The following is a 13230-nucleotide window of genomic DNA, read 5'->3' as shown; positions in this document are numbered from 1 at the left end:
AGGCATTTTACAATAATAGAAATAAAACCAATAATATCAGGCTAATGCATGTGCCAACACAGCATAAAATGTAGTATGGCGGATAAGAGGTAAAACCACATTGCAGGGATTAAGCAAAATACTAAAAGATTTAAAAACCTTGGGAGAACCGAAAAGGCTTAGCTTGGTGCTGAAAATATACTAGTGGGTGCCAGGTAAGCTTCCCTTGTGAGATCATTCCAGTGCGGGGGGAAGGCACTGCTCAAAAAGCCCTCTCTCTCGTTGCCCCCCTCCAAACATCAGGGAGTACTTGAAGGGCTTTTGTGGATGACCCTAAAATGCAAGCTCGTAAATATGGCAGGAGGTATTCCATCAGGTACCAAGGTCTCAAGCCTTGTAAAGCCTTATAAGTCAAAAGCAGCACTTTGAATTGGGCCTGGAAACAAATTAAGCTGCTGGTGCGGTAAGGGCCCTTGGGAGTACATGGAGAAGCCAGGTCCAAGTCTGAGAAATACAGAGGCAAACCAAAGGCCTTGCTGCACTTGGCTAATAATGAACCCAGGACTGAATGGGGAATGTCTTTGTGTTTTCATCCTGCCTTTATGGCAACTCACAAATACAACAGAAATATAAGAACCTTCATCAAGGGCAGGCACCTGCCGAGGGCCCAGACCCCAGCAGGGGCCCACTGACAAGAGCCCCCCAGAGTTGCTCCTCCTCTTCACCACAGCAACCTGCTTGTTCCCCTGCCTCTCGCTCCGGCCCAGACAACAGAGGGGGTGAGGAGGAGGAGTAGATGCCTATTTGCTGTCTGCCAGTCGAGCAAGAAAGTGGTAGCAATGATGAGGAAGAGGAGCAGCAGTGAGAATGTGGTTCTCCTATTCAGAAGTGGGGGTGCCTATGCAATGGAATGGAATTGGAACCAATGACCTAGGGCGGTGGTGGGCTCTCCCACACTGGAGGCGTTCAAGACGAGGCTGGACAGCCACCTGCCAGGGATGCTCAGACTTGGATTCCTGCATTGAGCAGGGGGGTGGACTCTACGGCCTTGTAGGCCCCTTCCAGCCCTACTATTCTATGATTCTATGGTAAGCCCTGGGTTAAATAGGACAGTAGGGAGCTGCCTTCTCAGTCAGACCGTTACCCCATCTAGTTTGGTGTTGTCAGCACAAAGACTGGGTTTGCACAACACGCTAACCCACACTCAGTGGTTGAGTGTGGGTTGCTGTTGAACCGTGGTTTGTTTGTGGGTTAGTGTGTTGGCTGAACCAAGGACGTTTCCCCAGGGGGGCTTGTTAACCCCGCAGGGGGGCTTATTTTTCTCGAAGGAGGCACCTTGTGAACCCGTGGTTTGTTGTTGGGTTGCTCAGGGTGGTTAACAAGCCACCCTGCAGAAAATGCCCAGGATACAGACAACACACTAGCCCATGGTTCAACAACCCCTCACCCACTGTTCACGTTGTGTGAACAGCAATCCGTCAGTCCCAAACAGGGATATTTCACTTCCCAGCCTCCCCCGGAGACCCAGAGGCCTCTGACATGCAGAGGCACCCAGCTATGCTCCTTCCCCTAAAAAGAAACCAAGATCCCAGCCCTCGTGGTTCTGAACAAAGGTTTGATTGAAATCAGAAATCCGTTTCTAACACCGAAAGGTGTTTTATTATTTCTGATCAGGTTCTATGGTGGGGTTTGAACTTTTGGGAACCACTCTGGGGTGGCTGAGAAAAGCAGTCCATATCAATCCATCCATGGGTAAAACCCAACCCAAGTCCTCCTTAGAGTAGCCCCGCTGAAATGAATGGGACTGCAGTGAGTCATGGCTAACCTCAGTCCCATTCATTTCGATGGGCCTACTCTGAGTAGGGCTTGTGCTGGATTTTACCCCGAAAGAACGCCGTACAGAGGACAGGCTAGTCCCATCTGCACCGATCGGGGCCTTTCCCCCCAGCCGGAGAGCGCGGGGGCCGGAACCGGGCACCCTCGGCGCGCCAGGCAGGTGCCCCGCGACCCGGCGCGCGGGGCTCGACCTGCCCGCGGCGGCGAGAGCCCCGCCGACCCGATTCCCCGCCTCCCCTCCGGCGCCTCCCGCCGCCGCGGTCGCCCCTTTACGCGCGGCGTCCTTGCGCGCACGCCGGGCAGGGGCGCAGCGGGTGTGGCCGCCGCCGCAGAGCGAACAAAGGCGGGCGGCGGCGGCGCGAGCTGCGCTGCGCTGCGCTGCGCTCCCCCTGCGAGGGCGCGCCGAGCGGGGCGCACGCCGGGCGATCGGGCGGCCGGAGCGGGGCCGCGGCATGCGGGGAGCCGGCCGGGCAGCCGCGGAGCCGGCCTGGGCCGCTAGCTAGCTGGCCGGCGCGGGAGGTGAGTGGGCCCTGGAGGGAGAAGCGCGGCGGAAGCGGCGCCCGCCTCCCCCGGCCAAGGGGACGCCTGGCGCCAGCCGGCTCGAGAGCGCCTCTGAGCATAGCCGGAGCGCCTTTGCAGCCCGATCTGCCGGAGGCCCGGGAGGAGGAGCGGGGAGGCCCTCCAGGCCGGCCTGGGCCCCAGAACCTCTCCTTTGGGGCGCGTCTCCCCCTTCTCCATATATGGCGCTCCCGTCCCGTCGAGGGTCCGGCTTTGTCCCTCTGCCGGTCGGCTGCTTCGCATCCTCCCGCTGCATCCCACCCCCCTAAGCCCCCCCGCGCGCCCCCCTCGGCTGCCCCCCTTCTCCCTCTCTTCTCCCCGTCATCCCCTGCCTGCCTGCCTGCCTGCCGCCCGGGTTCGCCCCCTTCCCCGTAGCCATGACCGGCCTGCAGTCGTCCCAGGACAGCCTGGCGGGCAACGTGTGCGCCATCGAAGGGCTGCCCCCGCTGCCCAAAGGCCTCAGCGGCATCCTCAACTCCAGCGGGGGCTCCTGGCGCGAGATCGAGAAGGTGTACAGCAAGAAGACCCGCATCCAGGACGACCTGAGCAAGTCCCAGGCCGCCTCGGAGAAGCGGCTGCTCCGGACCAAGCCGGCCAACCTTGACTCTGCTCTGGCAGTGCTGCGCAAGGAGATGGTGAGGAGCCCCCCCCCTCCCCCCGCCGCACCATCCTTAGTAGGCAGTGGCATGGGTGGGGGGTCACAACTCTCTCCACCCCACTTCCGTCCGGCATTTAGGGCAGGTGAGAGGACCAAAACAGGGCTCTGCAGTTGGATATTTCTGTACGTTTTATTCCATTCTGCCTTATAACGAATCAGAGCCTGGGTCCATCTAGCCCAGTATTGTTGACACTGACTGGCAGCAGCGGCTCTCCAGGTCTTCAGGCAGGAGTTTTTCCAGCCCAGCCTGGAGATGCCAAGGATCAAACCTGGGACCTTTTATGTGCAAAGCAGGGGCTCTACTGACTGAGCTGTGCACCTTTCCCTAAAAAGAAGGGTTCCAGTCCTCAAGGTTCTAAATAAAGAGGTGATTTAAATAAGGAAATAAAAAACTGACTCAGTATAAACCATGGATCCATCTAGCCCAGTATGGTTGGCACTGACTGGCAGCAGCGGCTCTCCAGGGTTTCAGGCTGGAGTTTTTCCATCTCTACATGGAGATGCCAGGGATCGAACCTGGGACCTTTTGCATGCAAAGCAGGAGCTCTACTGCTGAGCTACAGCCCTTCCCTCCAAGGAGCTCAGGGTGGAACCTCAGGCTCTTCTCCCTTCCCTATTTTTTATTCTAACAACAGCCCAGTGAAGTAGGTCAGACTGAGAGATAAAAGAGAAAGCCTGGCCCAAGATCAATCGGTGAGCATCATGATTGAGTGGTGGATTTGAACCTGGGTCCCCTGCAGCCTTAGTCTAATACACTGACTGCTAGACACCACAGTGACTTTCTTTTGTTGTTTATGTATCGATGGGAGGGGAAGCAGACGTCCCCCCTTCCCTGAGGAATTTGCAGTTTGACACAGGTGAGGCAACAGATGGAGATGAGGGGAAGCAGAGGAATATATCAATGCCCATTTTTTAATTTAAAGATCTCACTGAAAGAGTTTGGAGCAGTAGCAACAGTTTTACCAAAGATCACCACAACTCTGGACATGGAACCTACAGTTCCACTCCTCATAAGCATAGAATTTGTTCTTCTGTGCAGAATTTAGCATCCTGGTAATTTTTTTTTTTCAAACTATGGCCTATATAGCCAAAGGCCTTTACAATGTTAAAAATGTTAAAAAGAAACTTTTCCCAATACAAAACGTTGACTTCAATAATTGTTTGAAAACTCAACAAAGCTATTAAGAACAAGCCCTGTTCACCATCCGCTAAGAATCATAGAATCCTAGGGCTGGAAGGAGCCTGCAAGACCCTCGAGTCCCACCCCCTGCTCAGTGCAGGAAGCCTGATTCCCAGGCGGTCTCCCATCCAAGTACTAACCAGGGCTGACCCTGCTTAGCTTCCGAGATCAGGCGCTTCCAGCCCTTTGGGTTGACCACTTGTATCTAAAATGATAAGATTTATAGTGCATCATAGTTCTTGATGTGGTGAGACCCCAGCTTCTTGGCTGCCAAAGCAAACTGGGCAAATTGGGTAATATTTTTAAACAAAAAAACACACGTTTCTAGCCCTTAAGACTGACGATAGTCTTTGAAAGCGTGTGTGGCAGTACTGGGTTTCTAGGATTCAGCAAGCAGTGTTTTGCTATTCTTTGTGGCTCTTTGCCCCTCTCTGTGGCTAAGAGAATACATTATGCATATTAATAAATGGGTATATATGTGGTTAATTTGCATAATAAGACAGGCCTGAGAACACTTAGTGTTTTCCTTAGTGTAAAACATCGCTACGCTTTTTTTCTTTTTCTGTTTGGAACTGTAGCATAAACACCAATCGCTCACACAGCTCCATCCCTATAAAATATCCTGGAATGTGAGATAACAAAAGTTCTCTTACAGGATGTTTTCTGAAGAGCTGTGGTTTGGTGTGTGATTTTGGAGGAATCCCAGAATTGGGGGGTGCCATGTGCAGTTTGTTTCCCCTTTCTAAAACGTTGAAATGCCTCTCCTATGGCTTAGTTACTACCAGTAAGAGCTTTACATAAAATATGTACAATATTATTTTGGCCCAGCCCTCTTTTGCCTTTGCCCCCTTTTCCCTTTGGCTACACCCACCCCTGGAGCACAGCCCTCGAAATTCGGCCTCAGGCTGAAAGACATTCTTCAGCCCTGTCGTAAACCATCTAGTCCAACTCTGTGGTCCTTGAAGATTTGTTAGAAAGATGGGGTAAATATAAATAATAAATAAAATCTCTAACTGGAAGAATCCACCACGGCATTCTCAAAAAAGTTTGCTTCTTAGAATCCAGGAATGAGGTGAATTTCTGGGCAATTGTGCCTGTCTCTAGAGAGGCCAGGATGGCTGGGTGCATTTGAAAGCGCTTGTTATTGGTTCGGCCAGGTAGCCATTAAATACAGTGGCCCCATTTGGATGTCCTGTTAAGCCAGGCTTGATAAACCAAGACGTGCGCAAGCAGCACGGCCTGTTTGCTGCAGCTTCACACCTCCTTTCACATGACTGGATAAACAAACCAGGAAAAGATACCTTCTCATTATGTCCAACCCAAGATTATGGTTTATTGTGCCCAAACAAGACAAGATTCGTAAGTCAATGATAAACCCTGGCTTAAAGCTAGCTTACAATCATGGCTTGTTTGGGAGAAATCAACCATTATCCTGAGTTTGGATATCGCAGAAAGCTATATATTTATTTATCTATACTTATTTATCTTGTTAAGATTTTTTCTCTGCTCTTCAAACGAGTGATCAGTGCCGCTTCCAGTCAAATATTTAAATAACACACTGAAATGTAAGCGATACATGAAACTTTGCTAACAGCAGCACAGTTTGTTTTAAAGGCAGCATGAAAATAATTTATGAGTGAGAATAAAACAGCGCAACTGTAAAAGCCTGGGAAAATGAAGCGGGCTTCATCAGGTACCAGAAAGAGGCCACTATTTAAATTTCCCAGAATGCCCTGGATAACAGTTACCTTGGATGTTAACACACAGTTAAGATCAGAGTTAGATTATTTTTTGTTTTGTTTTATAAACAGCTGCCCTGGATGTATGGATCTTTAGAGCACAAGAGGGCAACTTTGGGGTTCTGGGGCCCGCTTTCCACTGAATTTCAGCATCGCGAGAAAAATATTACCACTTTGCCAAAAATTTTACCGGCAAACCTCTACAGAGCCTTCAGAAGGACAAATTTAGTTTGAGAACAACCTAAATATGTCTGTAAGGCTCTGTAGCAGTTTGCTGCCAAAATTTGGTAGAAAACCACAGGTGTGTGGGATTTTTTGCTGCTGCACCTGTCAGCATTTGGTGGCTTGGTGAGGGCTGCACAAGAGAAGGGGGGGGGGATTCAGGCCAAAGGCAATAAGCTGCACACCCTTGCTTTACAGTTTTTTTGTTATCTTCTGTCTGCTGTTCTCTCTCTCGCATGACACTAGAACCTAGTGGGGTCCTCCCATGAAGCTGAATGGTGGGAGATTCAAGACAGAGCAAAGGAAGGACGTCTTCGCACAGCGCAGAGTGAAACTATGGAACTCACTAATGCAGGATGCAGTGTGACAGTGACAGTGTCAGCCACCAGTTTGGATGGCTTTAAAAGGGGGCTAGATGGAGGAGAAGGCTATTAATGGCTACTAGTCCTGATGGCTCTATGCCACCTCCAGTATCGGAGGCAGTCTGCCTACGTACCCCACTTGCTGGGGAACATGGGCACACGTGTCCTGCTTGTGGGTTTCCCGTGAGCAGCTGGTGTGAACGGAATGGTGGACTGGATGGACCCCTGGCGTGATCCAGCAGTGCTCTCCTGATGTTCTTAAATACAGCCTTGTTGCCCACAAGACATCCCTGTTCGCAATAGCAGCCCAGAAAATTAGAAGCCATTACATTCAGTCAATCCAAAAGTTATGCTATGGAGGTCGTTTGATATAAGCAAAGCTCCACGGTGTTTAATATAATACACAATGGTGTTTGTGCAGGATTTTGGTGTTTATATTGCACAGAGTTATTTTTTCCCCGTTGTGATTGATTTTTTTGCCTCGAGATCTGTTTCGTGGCCACTGCGGGTTTTTGCATAGATAAAATCATAGAATCATAGAATATAACGGAATGGATCGAAATTCGGTTGAGGATATGGAGCAATGGCTAGAGACTTGGGTTTCCGTTTAGGAGCTGTGGGTTGGACTCCTTGCATGTCTGGGAACAGCCCGTGCTGGCTCCAGGTTTTTGAGGGTGCTTGTGCAAGGCACCCCCAGTGGCCCCCTCCCGCCTTCTCCCTGCCATGGTCCCCAGCTGCTCATGTTCCTCGTCTTCCTCATCATCTGTGGCATCTACTGAGCAAGAGGTGTGTAAACAAGCGTGTAAAGAGGAGGCGCAACTCCAGGGGGCTCTTGTCAGTGGGCCCCTGTTGGGGTGTGGGCCCTTGGCAGGTGCCCAACCATGCCTACCCTTGATGCCGGTCCTGGGTGCGATCTTATCTCTTTCAGCTTTGTGTGTGTATGTAAAATGGGAGAAAGGGCGTAAGAACCTAACAAGCACAGTGGACCAACTTGCAAACTATGATCCATTAATAATAGGTACACCGGACAACATTAGCTTCAAAGCATGTTCAAAGTGTTCCTCCAGGAGGGGGCAGCAGAGACCTGCGTGAATGCTTTCAAACTGCCCCTACTTGTCTGGCAGGAGGCATTTGCAATGGACCCATTTTACGTTTGCGGTGTTGTCCCACGGCCCTTTTTGTAAGGACTAGTGACTTTATTTAGTGGTATGAGTTTTTGTGGGCCAGGACTTCCGTTGTCAGATGAAGGAGGTCTCATCTGCCTGGCCGGTGCTGACCGGTTCAGTCGGACTCCTCGTTAGTGACTTTTGAGGGCTTTTTGATCTCTTCTGCGTCTTAAAAATATTGCAAAAATAATAAAAAAACATGTGCAAAATTGCTAGGGTCCATAATTTATACAGCTTGATAAGATCATTCAAGATGAAGCTGGACAGCCATCTGCCAGGGATGCTCTGACTTGGATTCCTGCATTGAGCAGGGGGTTGGACTCGATGGTCTTGCAGGCCCCTTCCAACCCTACTATTCTGTGATTCCATATGATACGATTCTATGATTTTGGTTGATGCAGAACAATTTATTTTAAAGCATGTAGTAGGCGGCCTCTGGTTGCTATCTCACTCTACTGTTCTTGACTATCATATAGAAGTTCAAGCCTAGATCTGAGTTACTCCCAATCAGGGATTCTAATAGTCTAATTTTCAGTGGAGGTACGTGTGTAGAGTAGGGAGAGGCTTTTTGTTGCCGCTATCTTTTTGTTTGTGTAAATATCCACTTATTTATTTGAAATACTCATTTATTGCCCGAAATCAAACTCGAGTCCAGTGTGGTTTACAACAATATGAGAGACCCGGAACAAAGTTAGAATGCGACACACTAAAATCAAAGCTGTGATTAAAAAAATGCCCAGCAGATTAAAAAAGGCCCCAAAGAACTGTACTTTAAAATGTACCTATTGTTAAATAAATGCATGTTCGCGAACATCAGAAGCTGCCTTATACTGAGGCAGACCCTTGGTCCACCTAGCCTAGTATTGTCGACACGGACTGGCAGCAGCGGCTGTCCAGAGTTTCAGGCAGGATTCTTTCCCATCCCTACCTGGAGATGCTGGGGATTGAACCCGAGACCTTCCGCATGCAAAGTAGGGGCTATGTTGTTGAGCAATGGTCCTTCCCTTGCAATAAAGCAAGATTCCAGTCCTCATGCTTCGGAATGAAGGGCTGACTTAAATAGGAACATAGGAAACTGCCATTTATCCGAAGCCAGACCTTTTGCTTGCAAAGTATGTGCTGTCCCCCTGAGCGTTGGTCCTTCCCCTATGTAAAAAAGCAAGATTCCAGTCCTCATGCTTCTGAACAAAGGGCTGACTTAAATAGGGAGTTGCCCTGTATACTAAGTCCATGCAGAGTGTGCGTTGTACCCCTGGCCCATGGCCCCTTCCCAAACGCAGAACATCTGGAGAGCCTTGCTCCAGCCACTCGTGAGGCCTTGGCTGGCTTTCGGCATAGCCTGCTTCTGGGCCTCTTGACACGGGTGGTCTAGTGCCGATGCGGCCCCTGGGCCCAGCATTTGGGCATCCGGCTGTGCTCGTAGCTGAGCCTTTGCGCTTTTCGTTGCAGGTGGGTCTTAGGCAGCTGGACATGTCCCTCTTGTGCCAGCTGTGGTCCCTGTACGAGTCCATTCAGGAGTACAAAGGTCTCTATCAGGACATGTCGTCTTCGCTCCGCTCGGAAGGCAGCCTGGCTGCCGAAAATGGCTTCTCGGATGAGGAGGAGGACTTCGAGCTGGACCAGATGAGCCCTGAGGGGCACAGGGAGAACCCCTTGGGTCAGCGGCTCCGTCTGCTCCAGCCCCACAACTCTCGGGATCAGTGGCTGCAGGATTCCTTCCACATCACCATCTGAGCCGGCCTGTGCCCTGGAATTGCCTTCCTCCTTCTCCCCGTGATGCGGGGGCGAACTCCGTCTGCATCTTTGAAAAAGATGTGTTCTTGTTTGGGGGGAGTGCATGTGTGTGTGTGGGGGGTGGAATTGAGGGGCATTCACAGTAGCAGTTTACGGCTGGTTTCATAATGCTGGAACAACCCCTGAAGATACCTGACCGCTGTCCAATTTGCTTTTCACCGGAGAGAGAGAGAGAGAGACGGGGGTAGGCAATTTTGGGGGCCCGTGGGCATATTTGGAAATTTGAGAAACTGTCCCGGGCACTGCCACAAAATGGCCACCATGGGTGGGTGTGGCCCATTGCAAAGGCCACGTAACATGCTCAGAGGGATGAACTTGAGCACGCTCCGGGAGAGAGCGCAGGACAGGAAGGCCTGGCGTGCTATGGTCCATGGGGTCACGAAGAGTCGGACACGACTGAACAACAACAACAACAAAGATGGCAGTTGCTAGAGGCTCCCACTTTGCTTTGGAGCAGTCCCAGCTGTCTGTAAGAAAATACAAAAATATTATTAAAATAAAAATGGGAAGAGTAGTCTCAGTGGACACCAAGGAAGGTGGCTAGGGGCACATTGATGCTCACAGGCACCATGTTGTCTACCCCTGGTGTAAGATTTATGTGTGGGCATTTCAGGAGTGGAGTTCAGCTCCTCCAGGGCATAAATGGCTGATGAGAGGATTTTTTTTCCTCCCAAAGATAGTTGCGTCCATCCCCCCTCACCTGGGGAATGTGGGGACAAAACAAAGAGGAACAGCTGTAGCTCGATCCTTGCAGCACATCTGTCTCAGTGTGCTGAGAACTTGGGTGCTTCCAGGCAAGGCTTTTATTGTCCAATCGCCCTGCCTCAAGCAGACTAGTACAGGGGGTCCAGATGACGACGTCTTCCATTTTTTAACCCTCCCGTGTTTTCCCTCCCCCTCTTCTGCCTTTTTTTCTTTTCTTACCAAAAAATATCCATTAAGTGGTGTGTGTCTGTGTGTGTGTGTGTTTGTTCAGGGGGAACAGCTGTACAATGCGATTGGTAGCGCTAGGAGACATCCGCCTGTGTTGAAGCGACAAAACAGTAAATTTTTTAATGTCTCGTGTGTGTACAGCAGGTAAACGTCTCCTGGGTGAAAAAATAGCTGCCGACCTGTTCCGTGGGCATACAACTGTCCTGTTGTTTGAGGATTCATTGAGGGCGTGCCGATGGCTACCTGACTGTTTGTTGATGGGGAATAGACCCTGCATTGCTGGTCTCCGTCTTCCACCTGTGGGTCTCGGTTCCTCCTACAGAACAAAACATGGGCGGATGTCCCCTAGCACTACCAAGGTGGGAGGTCGAAGAATTCCCCCTCTACCATCTCCCAACCTTGCTGCTTGCTATTCTCACTCTGACTTGCTCCTCTTTCTTGGGAGAGGAAGGGGACTGAACCCTCTTCCTGGGTCCTAGCTCAGTGGATAAAGCCCCTGCTTTGCATGCAAAAGGTCCCCGGGTTCAATCCCCAGTGTCTCTAGGTAGAGAGATTCCTGCTGAGACCTTGGACAGTCACTGCCAGTCTTTGTAGACCAGGCGTGCACAACCGTTTTGGCCCTGGGGGCCGCATCGGATGTAGCAGGGGCCATGCACATGTACATATGCGCACACCACTCATACCCCCCAGCAGCAGCAGATCTTGGTCTTGCAGCAGCAGCGTCTGTTCCATGTCACAGCATCATGGTGTTGACGCCTCCTCCATAGGCGCCCCAACCTGGGCGCCCCTGCCCGAAAAGCAAAAACCACTCTAGGGACGCGCTCTGTGGTTCCTGCCATAGACATCTCATTGCCAGAGTATCCTCAGAGCGTCCTGGGAAGCTGGCGGGAACCTTCAAGTGCTGTTTCCTGGGATGCTCAAGGAATGAGGCTTCTACGGCAGGAACCATAGAGCCTGTTCCTAGAGCATTCCCCCCCCCTTTTCTTGGCAGATGTTGAGGGACTGGCAACTGCCAGATAAAACACGGGCCACGCTTTTTTTGCACCCATGCTGTAGACCAGGGGTGGGCAGAAGGTAAGTCTCCAGATGTTTTGGACTTCATCTCCCAGCATCCCTAACCATTGGCCATGCTGGCGGGGGCTTCTGGGAGTTGACGTGCGAAACATCTGGAAAGCTACCTTTTGCCCACCCCTAATGTAGACAATACTGAGCTTGGTCTAAGGCAGCTTCCTGTGTTTCTACAAAGGCTGAACTCACCTCACCCCCTTCCAGCCCACACTGGAAGCACCCAAGAATGGTGGAGCTGGAAAGGAACGTTCTGTGCACAAAGCTTACTTGATAGATTTTTCTAGGCAGAGTTGCGTCGGCTGGATTATTATTAGTGCCTCGGCCGTGCGACCTAAAAACGGCCCCTTTAAAATATTTAATTGTATGTGATTTTTCTAATTTTTGAAGGCGCTGAAATACAAAGCTTTTTCTGGGGGAGGGGGGCAGTGGAAATCCCACTTTTCCCTCTCCCCATTTCATAACTGGGTACAAACCTTAGACAGCTAATTAATATATTGGTTGGCGATTACGGGGCATTTTCTAACTGGGCGTATTGCAACGAGAGCACAAATCCGGGGAATAAAATGTCTCAGCCTCTTAAACTTGACTGTGTTTCATTCCAAGCCATGGCAATAATAATGTTTCGGAAGAGATACAAAGCAAAGAAAATTCTGTCTTCTGTTGGACCTAAGTTAGCATAGGAACTGGCAAGCTTTTTCTTCATGGGGCCAAAGATCTTTTCTTTGGACAGAAAATGCTGTCCTACTTTTGTATTTATAAACCAGGAGTTAGAATGGGTTGCTACGGTGTCAGGAAACTGTGTTTTGTTTTTAACTGGTTTATTGTCTCCTCTCTTTTTTTTAGCTGGACATGTGTGACACCCACCTTCCATCTCCTACTATTATGTGTAAGGGGCAGTGATGGTTCTGGGATATGGCGAGGGGTGGGCAAAATGCCTTGAGTTGGCCCTCTTCTTTGAGTTGGCCCCCCTCTTCCTTGCCTCTGTCATCACTGCCTGTGCACTTTCTCTTTGGGCCCAATTCCTCCCGCTTCTCCCATCTCCTCACTGTCTGCATACCTGGAGAGGGCAGGTGAACAGGTAGCAACAGAAAGATGGAGCAGCAGGACCAGAAGGCTGTGAGGCTGGGGTGCGTGGGACTGGAGACAGCAGGTACGGGAAGATACTGGCCCAGGCCTGAGTAAAGGGATCCCTATTCCTGCCTTCTGAGTGGTCATAGAATAGTAGGGTTGGAAGGGGCCTACAAGGCCATCGAGTCCAGCCCCCTGCTCAATGCAGGAATCCAAGTCAGAGCATCCCTGACGGGTGGCTGTCTGGCCTCGTCTTGAAGGCCTCCAGTGTGGGAGAGCCCACTGCCTCCCCAGGTAATTGGTTCCACTGTCATGTTGCTCTAACAGTCGGGAAGTTTTTCCTGATGTTCAGCTGGAATCTGGCTTCCTGCAACTTCAGCCCATTATTCCGTGTCCTGCACTCTGGGATGATCAAGAAGAGATCCTGGCCTTCCTCTCTGTGACAACCTTTCAAGTACTTGAAGAGCTCTATCCTATCTCCCCTCAGTCTTCTCTTCTCAAGGCTAAACATGCCCAGTTCTTTCAGTCTCTCCTCATAGGGCTTTGTTTCCAGTCCTCTGATCATCTTTGTTGCCCTCCTCTGAACCCTCTCCAGCTTGTCTGCATCCTTCTTAAAGTGTGGTGCCCAGAACTGGACACAGTACTCCAGATGAGGCCTAACCAGTGC

The 13230-nt window shown here is 50.7% G+C and overlaps 1 protein-coding gene across 1 annotated transcript; it reads left to right on the top strand.

Moving 5' to 3' along the window:
* The first annotated feature begins 1932 nt into the window (after positions 1 to 1932).
* FAM89B (family with sequence similarity 89 member B) lies at positions 1933 to 12124 on the top strand. The gene is made up of 2 exons (XM_084824566.1): positions 1933 to 3008; positions 9150 to 12124. The coding sequence occupies exons 1-2, from the start codon at positions 2751 to 2753 to the stop codon at positions 9432 to 9434; spliced, it is 543 nt and encodes a 180-aa protein (XP_084680692.1). The 5' UTR covers positions 1933 to 2750; the 3' UTR covers positions 9435 to 12124.
* The last annotated feature ends 1106 nt before the right edge of the window (positions 12125 to 13230 follow it).

Source organism: Heloderma suspectum, chromosome 17 (assembly GCF_057233095.1).
Source record: "Heloderma suspectum isolate Gila_16-S chromosome 17, 16-S_ref, whole genome shotgun sequence".
NCBI lineage: Eukaryota > Metazoa > Chordata > Lepidosauria > Squamata > Helodermatidae > Heloderma > Heloderma suspectum.
This window is presented reverse-complemented; position numbering and strand designations above follow the sequence as displayed.

Excerpts from the sequence above, each read along its gene's own strand:
- FAM89B (XM_084824566.1), top strand. The coding sequence starts at position 2,751 with ATGACCGGCCTGCAGTCGTCCCAGGACAGCCTGGCGGGCAACGTGTGC. Across the intron at positions 3,009-9,149 it reads CAGTGCTGCGCAAGGAGATG|GTGGGTCTTAGGCAGCTGGA; the intron begins GTGAGGAGCCCC and ends TTTTCGTTGCAG.